This window comes from Alexandromys fortis, unplaced genomic scaffold (assembly GCF_014885135.2).
Source record: "Alexandromys fortis isolate MF-2015 unplaced genomic scaffold, M_Fortis_MF-2015_v1.1 scaffold_26, whole genome shotgun sequence".
In the NCBI taxonomy this organism is placed as follows: Eukaryota; Metazoa; Chordata; class Mammalia; order Rodentia; family Cricetidae; genus Alexandromys; species Alexandromys fortis.
In genome coordinates, this window is record NW_026067894.1 from 14,631,326 (window position 1) to 14,647,235 (window position 15,910).

At 42.6% G+C, this 15,910-nt stretch overlaps 1 protein-coding gene across 5 annotated transcripts in view; it reads right to left on the reverse strand.

Moving 5' to 3' along the window:
• Kiaa0319l (KIAA0319 like) overlaps positions 1-15,910 on the reverse strand; it is a 99,930-nt gene that overhangs the window by 56,726 nt on the left and 27,294 nt on the right. For all 5 annotated transcript variants that reach the window (XM_050156573.1, XM_050156555.1, XM_050156564.1 and 2 more), the window contains exon 3: positions 8,499-9,025. In XM_050156573.1, coding sequence (XP_050012530.1) covers positions 8,499-9,025 — 527 coding nt within the window. The remainder of the gene's footprint in view (positions 1-8,498; positions 9,026-15,910) is intronic.

Here is a 15,910-nt window from a genome sequence, read left to right on the forward strand (position 1 = left end):
AAAAAAAAACCTTGTCAAAAAAAAAAAAAAAAAAAAAAAAAAAAAAAAAAAAAAAAAAAAAATCTAGGCCCCAAGGGATTCCAAATTTGTCAGAGTAATAACCAGAAGAATAAACGAACTCTTGGCAATAATTTCACAGCCTAAAGAATGTAGACAAAATTTAAAAATACAAAACAAAAGCAAGCAAGCAGAAAACCATGGAGAGTTGGGGCGGGGCCTGACAAAAACAACAAAAGAACACCGGATTGCTGGAGAGGAAAGGCTGTCCTTGGTTATGTAATTGTTCTCCTTGGCTGCCCACATCCATGCCTTATCTTCTCTTCTGAAAAGAGGGAAGCTCAGGCCGCACCAGGAGTCGGCACAGAGTGCTCAGGAGAAGCAGCAGACAGCTGCAGAAGAAAGGTTTGCAGAGGCTGAGCCGCTGCTCAGTGACTGGAATGGGGAATAAGCATGGGAAAGAGAACGGACACCTGACTCTTTCTCAAGTCAAACTGTGGTCCTCGTGGACCTTCCTTCCTCAACTCCTTCACAAAGCAGGACCGGCAGCAGCTAATTGCCAGGGGCTGAACCACGCCTACAGAGCCTGTTCCAGGTCCCAATGAACCATCCTCCTTGCTCCTTCTGCCACAATTCAGAGGCTCTTGACACAAAACGAGTACAGTGCTCAAGCCAAGCAAGACTAACTTTTTCCTCTCTTAAATGGCACTCCTTACCACTTCAAAAACACAAAAAAACACAGGTCCATAGCACCTGCTCTTGGGCATCATAATGTATGTGTAGCCAAAAGAATGAACAGTTTACCCTGACAAGCCAATGCCTTTACAGTACTGCAGGCATTTCAGGAAAACCCAGAGCAATACATGACAATTTCTCCCAACTTTAGATACAGAGCTACTTGACCTACCTCGATGAAAACAGAATGGACCAGAAACCATTAGTGATGGTCAGTCAGCACTGAGTAGGATAAGAACTATAGTGCATACACATTCTTCAAGTATTCCTTGTGGATTAAACAGAACTCTGAAGCTGTCTCCTCAAAGAAACACCTACCAGTTAAGTACTTAGAAGATACAGGTAACCTTACCACCTTCCACAGTTTTCCATGGCTTTGAGGCTAAAGCACTAAGTAAGCTCTTAAGCAAAGCATGGAAGGTCTAACAGACTGCCCTATCTTTAGCCACGCTTGCAGTCCTCGTGTGAAGTCAAAGTCTGCAGCACTACCTGCAGCAAAGACCCACTCCTGCTCCCCAGTTGGTATGCAGAAGTCCTCCACGACCACCCACTCTATTAGACCACAGAGCTCTGGAAATTCTGTTCAGTAACGACAATTTGTAGCCACTCCCCAATACAGGTAAACAAGAAAAAGAAGTCTCTAGCCGATCCAAACCCAGGGTCTGCCTCCCAGCACGCAACTGTATTCAGTAAAGCCTGAGTTGTGTTTTCACTATCTCCCAAAAGACTGTCTGGTATAAATCTACTGTAGCTTCAGCTTTACTGACCCATCGCTAATGCCATCGGTCCTACTCAGCCTGGGCTGCCTTCTCCCGTGTCCTTTGCAAACTATCATTCTTCCCCTTTCTGGACACACATCTTCCTACCAACCTGCTGGGCTTTCATTCTTAGCACAACTGTCATCCCAGCTCACTCATCACTCATGCCTTCTACATGGTGTTGTCATCTGCCTTTCAAATCCTCGTCCCCCCAGGTCCTGCCTAAGGAGTAAAAGAGTTCCGAGAACAGACTCTGGATGAAATCACACTGCCCGAGTCAGATGAGCAAGCTGGGTGGCTGGTCTTTTTTTCTCCCTTGAGTTTCTTCTCTCTAACAGGGATAGTAACAGTACCGCATAGACTTGTTATGTGGCTTGAGAACAACAGTCTGTAAAGGGCTCAGAATAGCACCTGGTACACAGGAAGTATCAGTGAACATTAGCTGTTGCTGTTAACACCATCATGTTAACAGCCATCTCAGTTCCCACACAGACAACTGTTGCTTTTAACAAAATCTCAATCAATAAAGACTCAAACCTGTTAGTTCAGAGGCAGAGGAAGCACCAGCTGACCTTCCTCCTTCTCCTCTCTCCTACTCAAACTCAGTGTCCTCGCTTCTCTTCCCTCTGTGTCTCTCTATCCGTCCATCTTACTCTCTATGGTTTTTTCTTAATTTTTGTTTACTTCCTGTCAACGGTCTGGTCCCTCTGCCTCTAGAACTATGGTTGACTTTATTTACTTCTGTTTAGAATATTCAAGCAGACAGTTCTGGGATGAAAGGTGTGTGCTAGGACTGAGCCACACCACAGCTAAAAGCAGGTTCCCAGTAAACAGTGCACTCGGGTTCACAGCGGGATCAACAGACAACTCACTGATGCATCCTGTGAGGCTACTTCCTGTGGTTTTTCAACCCCTTGTCTCCACTAAACCTCGCCATATGCTCCAACAACATCTTCCACAGCTGTGCTTCAGATCCTGTCACCACCAGAACTTCTACAACCCCAAATCCTAAATTCAAATATCCTATGCTCTGCATATGGCCTCTTGCCCTTCCCATAATCACTGTTCCTGGCTATCTGCTTGGCCATGGAAACTTCCAAATGACAATCTTCTGTATTCTACCAGTGAGCCCAACCTACCTTTGCCTCCTTTCGTATCTTTTTTATTCTCTGTCATCCACTCTCTTGAAAACCTTAATTTCCATGCCCCAATTTCCTTTTGCACAAACCACCTAGCAAATCTCCTAACTTGGATGAGTCAAACTACCAGCCTTTTCCTGGCAGGGTTGCTGGGAGCTACTGAGAAGAGGCACATGACTGGAAAGATCAGCACACTACTGTACGGTCTCCATCTTCAAGACTACTTAGAAGGAAGGCTTCCTATTTCCTTACCTAGTTTGCCGTCTTCTATCTGTCACAAAGGCTACTTCAGACCCTTGCCACTCTCCCTAAACCCCTGATCTTCCTGTCTATTGCCCACCTACCCCTACCCTACCTGTTTCTGCTTCCATTTTCCATAATCTACCACACTTCAGAAGAACCAAAGAATGACTTAAGACTTCCTTTAGCAAACCTATCAATATTCACTTTAGTTATATCCATGAAATTCTTCCTCCATATCACAATGAAGGAGGTATCCTACTTATGGCTAATCCCATGGTTAAGACTACACCAATGCTCTGTATTATTCTATATTAACCCCCACTCCTACCCATCCTGTCAGGCAGAGTCTCTAAGGTATGGTCGCTGGACCAGAGTACTAGTGTTCTCTGGAAACTTAGAAAATCAGATCTTAAGAGTGGGGCCCCACTGGATTGGAGCCCAGTGACCTGTTTTGAACATAGCCTTCAAGTGAAGTTGATGATGCTAAAGTCTGGGGATCCCATACCTAAGGGAATTCTTGGTTACTCTCTTTCCTGTATCCTTCACTTACTTTGATAGTAAAGCATCTCTCTTGTCTGGGAGGCAGAAGCAGGTAGATCTCTGTGAGTTCAAGGTCAGACTAATATACAGAGTGAGAGTGAGTTCCAGAACAGGCTCCAAAGCTACACAGAGAAACCCTGTCATGAAAAACCAAAAAAAAAAAAAAAAAAAAAAAAGAACATTTCACAAGATAAAACCCACCTGGCGCCACTGTTGGCCCAAGAACCTACCTATAGCAAGCCAGGTCATAGGCCCTAGAGGAGAACTACTGCTTTCCTGCTAAGTGGACACAGCATTAAACTAACTCCTAATGACTTAGCCCCACACCCATAGATTAGTGCACCTCTCATCAGAGAAGCTTCCATTTGCAGTAGGTGATGATTAACTCAGACTCACAACTAGGTGCACAGAGGAAGAAACTGCAGAATGTTCAAGAATGTTCAGCCTTTCAACGCAATGCCCATCAAAATCCCAGCAAAATTCTTCAAAGACCTCAAAAGAACAGTACTCAACTTCATATGAAAAAGAAAAAACCCCAGGATAGCCAAAACAATCCTGTACAATAAAAGAACTTCTGGGGCTGGAGAGATGGCTCAGTGGTTAAGAGCATTGCCTGCTCTTCCAAAGGTCCTGAGTTCAATTCCCGGCAACCACATGGTGGCTCACAATCATCTGTAATGAGGTCTGGTGCCCTCTTCTGGCCTGCAGACATACACACAGACAGAATAATATTGTATACATAATAAAGAAATAAATTAAAAAAAAAAAAAGAACTTCTGGAGGCATCACAATCCCTGACTTCAAACTCTACTACAGAGCTACAGTACTGAAAACAGCCTGGTACTGGCATAAGAACAGACAGGAGGACCAACGGAACCGAATAGAAGACCTGGATATCAATCCATACATCTTCCAACACCTGATATTTGATAAAGAAGCAAAAATATCAAGTGGAAAAAAGAAAGCATATTTAACAAGTGGTGCTGGCATAACTGGATATCAACATGTAGAAAAATGAAAATAGACCCATATCTATCACCATGCACAAAACTCAAATGGATCAAAGACCTCAACATAAAACCAGCCACACTGAACCTTAGAGAAGAAAAAGTAGGAAGTACACTTGGACACATTGGCACGGGGAACCACTTCCTAAATAGAACCCCAGCAACACAGACACTGAGAGAAACAATTAAGAAATGGGACCTCCTGAAACTGAAAAGCTTCTGTAAAGCAAAGGACACAGTCAACAAGACAAAACGACAGCCTACAGAATGGGAAAAGATCTTCACCAACCTCACATCAGACAGAGATCTGATCTCCAAAATATACAAAGAACTCAAGAAATTGGACACCAAAAGATCACATAATCCAATAAAAAAAATGGAGTACAGACCTAAACAAAGAACTCCCAACAGAGGAATATAAAATGGATGAAAGACACTTAAGGAAATGTTCAACATCCTTAGTCATCATAAAAAAAGCAAATCCAAACAACTCTGAGATTCCATCTTATATCTGTAAGAATAGCCAAGATCAAAAACACTGATGACAACTTATGCTGGAGAGGTTGTGGGGTAAAGGGAACACTCCTGCATTGCTGGTGGGAGTGCAAGCTGGTACAACCCCTTTGGATGTCAGTGTGCTGATTTCTCAGAAAATTAGGAAACAACCTTCCTCAAGACCCAATAATACCACTTTTAGGTATATATCCATCCAAAGGGTGCTCAATCATGCCACAAAGACATGTGCTCAACTATGTTCATAGCAGCTTTGTTTGTCATAGCCAGAACTTGGAAACAACCTAAATGACCCTCGATAGAAGAATGGATAAGAAAAATGTGGTACATTTACACAATGGAGTACTACACAGCAGAAAAAAATAATGACATCTTGAATTTTGCAGGAAAATGGATGGAGCTAGAAAACATTTTTTTAAAGATTTATTTATTATGTATACAACTTTCTGCCTCCATTTATACCCACACACCAGAGGAGGGCGCCAGATCTCTTTACAGATGGTTTGGAGCCACCATGTGGTTGCTGGGAATTGAACTCAGGACCTCTGGAAGAGCAGACAGTGCTCTTAACCACTGAGCCATCTCTCCAGCCCTAAAAAACATTATTTTGAGTGAGGTAACCCAGACACAGAAAGACAGTTATCACATGTACTCACTCATAGGTGGTTTTTAAACATAAAGCAAAGAAAGCCAGCCTACAAACCACAATCCCAGAGAACTTAGACAACAATGTGGACACTAAGAGAGACTTACATAGATCTAATCTACATGGGAAGTAGAAAGTAGAAAAAGCCAAGTTCTCCTGAGTAAATTGGGAGCATGGGGACCTTGGGGAAGGGTTGAAGGGGAGAGGGGAGAGTCAGGGAGGGGAACAGAGAAAAATGTAGAGCTCAATAAATATCATGGAAAAAAAAAAAGAATGCTCAGCCTTAGATGGAACATATACACTACCCTGTCCTCCAGAGGCTCAGAGACAAGGGGAAGGAAGGCTATGAGCAAGATGCAGTGGATGACTATAAGGAAAATGTGTCCTCTGGACACAGCAGGGCAGCTGCACCTCTGAACCCACAGTGCGGAGAGGAGAGTTAGGCTCTAAGTTCCACCCCAGCCAAGCACTATTGGCAATTATTAGCTACCGGGAGAGAAAAGGTCAGTTTTCTCTAATAGTATAACTCCTGAGAAGTCACCCATGCTCCAGTAGAAGGTCACACATCAAGAATACCTGGGGGCTGGAGAGATGGCTCAGCAGTTAAGAACACTGACTGCTCTTCCAGAGGTCCTGAGTTCAATTCCCAGCAACCACATGGTGACTCACAACCATCTGTAATGAAATCTGGTGCCCTCTTCTGGTCTACAGGCAGGATACTGTATAAATAAATAAATATATCTTTTTTTTTAATAAATCTTTTTTTAAAAAAGAATATTTGGGCAACACAAGTGGGACTTGATAGATTTTTTTAAGGGCACAAAGTTGGGCAAGCAGGAAAGTGGGGGTGCATTGGGGATCAGTCAGGGGGGAAGAGTGAATATGAGTGAAAACAAATGAGATGAAATCCTCAAAGAACTGATACAAAGTTTAAAACAGCCTGGCCGTGGTGGTGGTGGCGGCTGCGGAGGCAGTGCAAAAGCAAAATAGTGATGCTGAGACTCCAGATATGGCCAAAAAAAAAAAAAAGCCAAGTGCTTCCTTCGACGTGAAAATGTGAAAGATCTCAATTTAATAAGGAAAAAAAAAGATAAACTGAGGGTGCTATTATAAAATCTACATTAAGAATAAAATGTCAAGGAAGGCAGTGGTGGTGCATGACTTTAGTCTCAGTAGTCAGGAGGCAGAAGCAGATGGATCTCTCTGAGTTTGAGGCCAGCCTGGTCCACAAAGGGAGTTCCAGGACAGCCAGCATTACACAAAGAAACTCTGCCTTAAAAACAAAAACAAAACAAAATAAAATAAAAAACAAACAAAAAGAAGAAAACGGCAGGAGTCAGAGCGATAGCTCAGCAGTAGAATATTTGCTAAGGACCAGGGTTTTATTCCCAGCACCCACACAGTGGCTCACAATTGTCCAGAACTCCCATTCCAGGAGATCTGATGTTCTGCTCTGACCTCTGTAGGAACCAGGCACAGATGTGATATACACACATACATGCAAGCAGAAACTCACACAAATAAAAGAGTCTTTAAAAAAATAATAACAATAAAGCCAGGCAGTGGTGGTGCACACCTTTAATCCCAGAATTTGGGAGGCAGATGGATCTCTATGAGTTTGAGGCCAGCCTGGTCTCCAGAGTGAGTTCCAAAGCTACAAAGAGAAATTCTATCTCAGAAAAAAAATAATAATAACAAGGTGATGTCAGGCAGCAGTCTGTCCAGAGAACCGGTACTAATTTCAAGGGTCTACTGAGGTCCTGAGAACATCCTTCCCTGGGATGAGGGAAACTGCTGTCTTTCCCTGCTTAAAGTCCTGAAGGACTTCCCACTGCTCAGTGATAGAGCACGTGCCTAACATGCATAGGGTTAGGTTTTGTTAACGCCATAATCACACACTACAGAAAGACACAGACTATGTCTTACACACCTTCACACTTCTAGTGCTTAGAGAAGTACTTCTCACTGACGGTAGGTTTCCATAAATGGCCGTGGGTACATTAAACCAAGAGCAGTCATCTCTAATGCTTCAGTTAAAGGTTTTCCTAAACAGTAAAGCTGGCTTCCTATCCCAGGCCTGCTGCTCATTAGTTGCATGAGGCAACCTGCTTAACCTCTTTGGGCCTCAGTTTCCTCACTGGTAGAACAAGGCTAATAATACCTATTTGGAAATATTGCCATGAAAACTAAACAAAATGACACGGTACAGTGATCAGGACACACAGTGCCTGGCAAGTAGTAGCCTCCCCACTCAGGTTTCAACTCGACAGAGACAACTAGGACAAAACAAATACAAAAATAAGTCACAGTAATCAAGGCAGACCGAGCACAGAATGAGTCATTCCTTTTAATCATTTGCCCAGGAAGATCAACAACGAGGAAACATAATAAGCAGCAGAATAAACTCTACTGGTAGCATGTTCCTTAGCATATAAGTTGGTGAGAATTCCCCCCAGACACTTCTAAGCTGATAGACTTCCTGCATCCCAGCCCAGCAGGTCAGATCTTGGTCCACAGTACCAGGTATAGTTTATTCAAACTGGAACAGAATCCAGCTCATAAGGAATGTGTTTATAGGCAGGGGATGGAGGAGGAAAACTGACTGCAGCTACATCAATCGGCTGTTTTGCTATCTGGCAGAACACACTGCAACGCCATTGGTAGAGACTCACACCCACACAGCTGCACTTACCTGTAGCCAAGAACCAGCTTAGAATAGATAAAGAGCAGTTTTTCTGCTTTAACCAAGCAGCTGTCAGACTTGCATAAAATGAACATTCTTAGGAACTAGGAAGAAATACCGCCCAGTTTTCCACATACACTAGTGGGGCCTGTGAGCACTGGCCACAGTATCAGTTCCATTGCTCACGCAGGAAGTGAAAGAGTAGATTTAAGTTCTACTCCCTGGGAACCTGCTTACCTCTACAGAGGCGCTGGGACTCACAGCACCTGCTTCCTCCGAGCCATTCAATTGAGAATGCCGCACCGCTCCAGGTGGTGCCACTTCACCGAGATGATCTCTCTTCTGACGAGCCCTGGTTAAACTCTGATGGTCATCAGAGGACACAGCAAGGGTGAGGGGAGACCTGGCGAGGCTCTGCCTCCTCCAAGACGTCCTGCCCCAGCCCAGCCTCAGGAGAAGTGGCTCATCATCTTCAGGTAGAAGGCCCAAGCCATTTGCAGTTTGGGATTTTTGAAAAATTATCACCATGGAATTGGAAGAGTCTGTCCTAAAAGGCTGGCAGCTTTGGGGCTTGCTGCAGTCGGCCTGAAAACACATCCCGTCCAGCCACCAAAGAGCATGACAGGCAGAGTCCTGGCAGCAGGCAGCCCAACAAGCTTGGAAAGACAGGCTTCCTTTAAGAAGCCAAAGGTGATTTTCTCCCCCAGTTCTCAAGCCAACTCCATAGAGTGTCTTCCCCTGCTGGCATCTGCTCTCATTAGCATCTAAAAACAAAGAATGAAAACGCTTTAGGATGAAACCAGATGAGATTACTCTTCCTTACTGAGCTGGAACACCAGCTTTTGGGGCTGTTTTGAAGACAGGTTTGTTTTATTGAGACAAAATCTCACTACATACCCTAGCTGGCTGGAACCCATTACTTAGACCAGGCTGGCCTTGAACTCACCTTGCCTCCTGAGTGCTAGGATTAAAGGTGTGAACTGCCATGCTTGGCTGAAGACAGGTTTTTAAAAGATAAGAAAATCGTCTATTAAATAGAACAGAGGGAAAAAACATTTTATGATTTAGGATATTTTAGTTTATAAGATAATTGTTCCACATCCATGGAGGAGGTTCCATTCTCAGTGAATTTCTGTCATGTAAGGCCTTTACAAAGAGTCATAACTTATGAAACAAAATATAGAGCAAAATTTTAAGGACTGTTCTGATGAAAGGGCTTGGCCAGAGTCCCCAGACTTGACCTTCTACTTGCCTCCAAAGTGTGTCAGAAACAACGGGGCTAAGGGACCAAGAAGTATAGGTAGATGGATACGCTGTAACATTTTCTCTACTGAACCACCAGCAACACAAGCTAAGCACTCCTGACCGCATGAGGTAACACACAAAGGTATTTTCTAATCAGCTATTTGCCAGTCACGTGGCTTTGCATATCATTTCATCAGCCAAAGTAGTGATGAAAATTACCAAAATCAAGGGGGAAATATCCTAGCTGGATTATCTTAATGACAAGCCATACCATTCCAAATAAATCAATGAAAACATGCAATAGTGTTCTCCTGTACGTAATCTAGATAATAACATGATCCTGGATTCTCACTTGAACTATTTCAGGCATGAAATTGATCTTCTTGATCATTGCCTCTGATGAAATCTGTTCTAAATGAAAGTTGTTGTCTTAGTCAGGGTTTCTGCTGCTGTGATGGAACACTGTGACAGGAAGCAACTTGAGAGGAAAGTTTGTTTCCACGTACACTTCCATGTAACAGTTTATCATCAAAAGCAGGTAGGGCAGGAATTCAAGCAGGGCAGGAACCTGGAGGCAGGCGCTGATTCAGAGGCCATGGAAGGGTGCTGATTACTGGCTTGCTCCCTATGGCTTGCTCAGGAACATAGGCCACCAGCCCAGGAGTATCTCCACCTACAATAGGCTGGGCTCTCCCCATATCAATCACTCATTAAGAAAACGTTCCACAGCCTGGCAAGGGTGGCTCACGCCTTTAATCCCAGCACTCGGGATCTCTGTGAGTCCATAGTCAGCCTGGTCTGTTGCAAGAGCTAGTTCCAGGACAGCCAAAGCTGTTAAACAGAGAAACCCTGTCTCGAAAAACAAACAAAAAACAAACAAAAAAAAAAAAAAAAAAAAAAAAAAGGAAGAGAAAAAACGAAAAGGAAAAGAAGAAAAAAGAAAAGAAAATGTCCCACAGGCTTGCCTTTCCACAGCTAATCTTACAGAGACATTTTCTCAATTAGGTTTCCCTCCTCTCAGACGACTAGTTTGTGTCAAGTTGACATAAAAGTGGTGTGGGACAATTCTGTATTCTGTCAATGTTTTAAATAAACGCTGATTGGCCAGTAGCCAGGCAGGAAGTATAGGTGGGACAACCAGACAGGAAGTATAGGTGAGGGAAGGAGAACAGGAGAATTCTGGGAAGGAAGAAGCCTATTCCTCCCCAGTCCTGTCCAGACACTGAAGAAGCAAGATGTGACCTACCCCGCTGAAAAGGGTACTGAGCCATGTGGCTAGTATAGGTAAGAATAATGGGTTAATATAAGTTATAAGAGCTAATAGAAGCCTGAGCTAATGGGCCAATCAGTTTATCATTAATATAGACCTCTGTAATTTCTTTGGGGCTTACCGGCTGTGGGAACCTGGCAGGACAGAAACCCCAACAAGCAGGCCCTCATGTTACATAAAAGTAGCCAGCACAAAGTCCTCCCTCCACCCCCAGGGCCTCAGACATGTATATAAGTACTCTACCACTGGACTATCTCTTCATCCACTTTTAATCTTTTACTTAGAGATACAGTCTCACTAAGGGGTTCAGGGTGGCTCTGAACTCATTGTGTACCAGGCAGACACTGAACTTGAATCCTTTCAGTCTCCCTAAGAGCTGGATTACAGACCTTCCTGTTTTAATTCAAGCTTACTGTTTCCAAGGATAGCCTTGAGCTCCTGATTCTCTTGCCTCCAACTCTGAGGTTGCAGTCATGCACAATGCCTCTTTAAACTTCCTGTTGACCCATAATAGATGCTCTCTTTCATCAGTTTAACCCTGTCCCTGAAGTTATAATTCAAAAAACATATTAAATGCCAGGTGGGTGAGACTCAAAAGGCAAAGATAAGAGTTGCCCAGAACAAGCCAGCTAGCTGTAACTATGAGCTCTGTTGGATTATGAGACCTGCCTCACAATGAATATATTGAAAGAGTGATAGAGGATGATTCCTGACAACCTCAGACCTCCACATATACTTCTGCAGAAACACATGCAAGCTTATAAAAATGGAAAAAATAAAATGTAAATATATATAAATGTGTGTATGTGTGTATGCTTGAAAAAGATAGGAAACATGCAATAGAATCAAAGCACTGATGAATAAATGCATCTACATACACACAGAACTGAAAACACACTAACTAAAGCAACTGTTCATTGGCCAAAACCAACCTGACTCCCACAAAATTTTCGCTAAGTATCCAACAGGCTAAATGTAGACACTAATCAACTGCAGAATGAAAAGATAAAGGTGTGGGGCTGGAGAGATGGCTCAGAGGTTAAGAGCATTGCCTGCTCTTCCAAAGGTCCTGAGTTCAATTCCCAGCAACCACATGGTGGCTCATAACCATCTGTAATGGAGTCTGGTGCCCTCTTCTGGCCTGCAGGCATACACACAGACAGAATATTGTATACATAATAAATAAATATTTAAAAAAAATTAAAAAAAAAGAAAAGATAAAGGTGGTCTTCTAGACTACTGAGTCACAAGTTCTATGTATGAAAGACAGCCTACCATTAATCTCTGAAAAATGTGAGATACATTGGCACCTAATACCAGACAAGGCAATTTAGAAAACCAGAGGGGAAAAAAAAACTTCCTTAAGAAAAGATGAATAAATAACAATTCTGAAACAAAGATGAAGGAAGTTACCAAAATATTCTCAGTGTCCTTATCCATCTTCCCACAGTCATCTGCAGCATGTGTCTTGGTAAGAGCTGTGCCTACAGTCATTGCTATGATCAATAAATTGTGGCTTAGTGATTTATAAACTTTGCTAAAAGCTGGTATAGTGGCACACACCTTTAATCCCAGCATTTGGGAGACAGAGGCAGATTAATATCTGAGATTGAGGCCACCCTGGTCTACAGAGGGAGTTCCAGGACAGGCAGAGCCGAATATCACTTTTGCAACGAGTATCTCTGTAATCAGGTTCATGTTCCTGTCTGTTGCCTTCAGTCCAGGGAATTGTCCTAGCACAGTTATTATAACTGGTATTCGAGTAAAAATCTGGCATCTATTGCCAGACAAACCAGCCTCAGATAATCCCTATGCTCAGAAGAACAGGTCTGAGCAACACATAAAGAAATGAAGAAGTCTTTTGGGGAAAGGATGAGATCACCCTCTGTTTTCTCTGCCTAGCTCTTAGAAACATGAGGCTAACAGACACTCTCCTGCTGAAGGAGCTACTGAGGAACAGAGGAGAAAGCTATGATGGGTGAGATCTGTATAGAAAGATATTCAAGAAAACATTCAAGCGGAATCTGAATGAGGTGATCGGAGTAACCAGACTGTGGATATGCTATGTCTGCCAACAGGAGAAGATGGTTAGGATTAAGTAGAGTAAGCAGCATTCAGTTGTTGCGGGATACATGATAACACTGTGAACTCCAAGTCTGCATTTGTGTTAGTTCAATAAAATCAACCTTGGGTCAGGAGGTGGAGTTAGCAACTAGTTTACAGAAAGTAATCATAGCAAGTCAGAGGGTCTCGGGAAAACCGATAGGGAGATGTACAGGAAGTAACAGGGAGGGACTTTTGGTTTAGAGCAATGGAAGAGACACTCTCTGAGGTGGTGAAAAGGGAAGGTCAGTTAGTTGCTCCTCAATCTCTCTGAGCTAACAGATTTTCACCCAAGCCTTTGATTCCCAAGTATTAATTGGTAAATAGAATGGTAGAGATTCAGTTAAATGGCAATGGCAGGAGGTGGATCCAGCAAGATATAAAAGTCCCACCAGGCAATGCTAGAGAAGTGAGCCAGGAACTGTAGCCACAGTCAGTAGATGAAACAGCAGTAGACTCAAGTTTAGTAGCTGTGTTGGAAATAAAACATCCAATTTTCAAAAGAGAAGAACACTAACATTTGCAAGGGACCACAAAAGGAAGTCTGGCACATCACTGGATGGCCAGACAGATCCAACGTTTCCAAGAAGAAAATTCCCTCAATTATGAAATAACCAATCATAGGCTCAGGCTGTTGACAGGTTAGGACTGGGATCTAGGGTTCTATGGGGATTCCTAGATAAGAAATATTGGTATAATGTTTGAATCTGGGAAGACAGTTCTTCTTATGTGCATGAACAATGATCACTAACTTGTGACCACATCTCAGTGATTCATCAGTACAAAGAAGTCTAGGGCTAAGCAGTGGTGGTGTACGCCTCTGATCCCAGCACTTGGGAGGCAGAGGCAGGTGGCTCTCTGTAAGTTCAAGGTCAGCCTGGCCTACAGAGTGAGTTCCTCAGTAGTTAGGACTATACAGACCATCTAGTGGTAAGTCTCACTACGGACTCTGGCTCACAGGCTGTAGCTTGTACTTTTGGAAAGACCTGCTCCACACCAACAGGTCTTCCTTCTGGCTTATGGCATGTTTTCCTAAGTTCCTTATAGATCTCGTTTTAGTTGTTTCTCATTTTGAACCACTTGACTTCACTTTTCTTGAGTGGCTGTACAACGTGCCAGACTTCCTTTTGTAGTTCCTTGGGGTGGAGGGTGGGGTCTCTGGAGTTGAAGAGATGGCTCAGTGGCTAAGATCATGTATTGCTCTTGCAAAGGATGAGAAGTTGGTTCCCAGCACCCACAAGGTGGCTGATAACTGCCTGTAACTCAAGTTCCAGGGGACTGAACACCCCTTTCTGACCTTCTAAGGCACTGCACTCAAGGGCACCAACCCATATTCAGATACACATATATACACATAATAATTAAAAATAAAAATAAAATCTTAAAAAAAAATCTCTGGGCCACACTGGTATGTTTTTTCATTTGTTTGTTTGTTTGTTTGTTTTTATTTTGGTTTCTTGAGACAGGGTTTCTCTATGGAACAGCCCTGGTTGTCTTGGAGCTCACTTGTAGCTCAGGCTGGCCTCCAACTCAGAGATCTACCTGCCTCTACTACCAGAGTGCTAAGATTAAAGGTGTGCACCTCGCCCAGTAAGCTTGTGTGGTTTTTGATTTGAGGACTGAAGTGTAAGTTTCGAGTAAAGGTTTGTTTTTTTCAGTTGTGTGTCAGTGTGTGGATGTGTGTTCACTCACAGAGTAAGTGGTGGTCAGAAGACAAACTGATAGAGTCAGTTTCTTCTTCCACAATGTGGTTCTTCCAGATGGAACTCAAGTAATCAGAATTGGCAGCAGGCACCTTTACTTGCTGACTCATCTTAGCATTCTGAGTGGGAATCCTTTTAATATGGTAAAAAGTTCTCATATGTAATTAGGTACCTGCCTATGTGTGTGTAAGTTCCATGTCTCAGGAAACCCTTATCAGAAGAAAAAACAAAAAACAAAAAAACAAAAACACACTATTCTCAGGCTGGAGAGATGGCTCAGTGGTTAAGAGCATTGCCTGCTCTTCCAAAGGTTCTGAGTTCAATTCCCAGCAACCACATGGTAGCTCACAACCATCTGTAATGAGGTCTGGTGCCCTCTTCTGGCCTGCAGACATACACACAGACAGAATATTGTATACATAATAAATAAATAAATAGATTTAAAAAAAACACACACACTATTCTCCCTTTTGTTTTCTATTTTTGTGAGGTATTATTATTATTATTTTAATTATTATTATTGAATGGGAAAATATTGTGACACTCAAAGTTTTGGTGTATTTTTTTTCTAAATTAAAACATCTCTTGTACTTTGTTAAACTTAAGGGAAACCCGTTAGGAAGACCTCAACTTTTATTAGTCATCAAATAATACATATAGGAAAGAAGCCCTATCACTATGTAAATGTGAAACCCCTTTGGGGTAGTCCATCCTTTGCTGGCTGTGTTGAAACTCACTCTGTAGACCAGACTGGCCTAGAACTCACAGAGATCCGCCTGCCTCTGCCTCCCAAGTGCTGGGATTAAAGGCGTGCGCCACCACCACCCAGCTCTTCTTTTTGTTTTTAAAATGCTTATTTTTATTATTTTTAATTTTGAGTGTGTGAGCATATAGAGCGTAGGTCTCTGAAATCAAGTTATAGGCAGCTGTGAGCCACCTGACTCAGATTCTGGGACCAGAGCAAGTGCTCTTAACCTCTGAGCCATCCCTCTAGTCCTACTTTTTTGCATTCCTGGTATTTTGTAGCAGTGTTCTCTTTTCCTGTGATTGGTTTTAGTTTATTAGATTTATTGATTTCTCAAACCACATTTTATTTTCATTGATTTTTTTCCTCTATTGTCTTTTTGTTTGTTTGCTTTTTGTTTCCTTAATTGCTCTTAATGTATTGTTCTTTTTCAATGCTTTATAGATGCATAAATCATTGGTTTTCTATCATAAAAATTGAGCCTGCTGGATTTGTTAGTGCATATTTCTGTTTTTTTTTTTTTCTTCTTCTTCTTTTTTCCAAGACAGGGTTTCTCTGTATAGCCCTAGCTGTCCTGGAACTA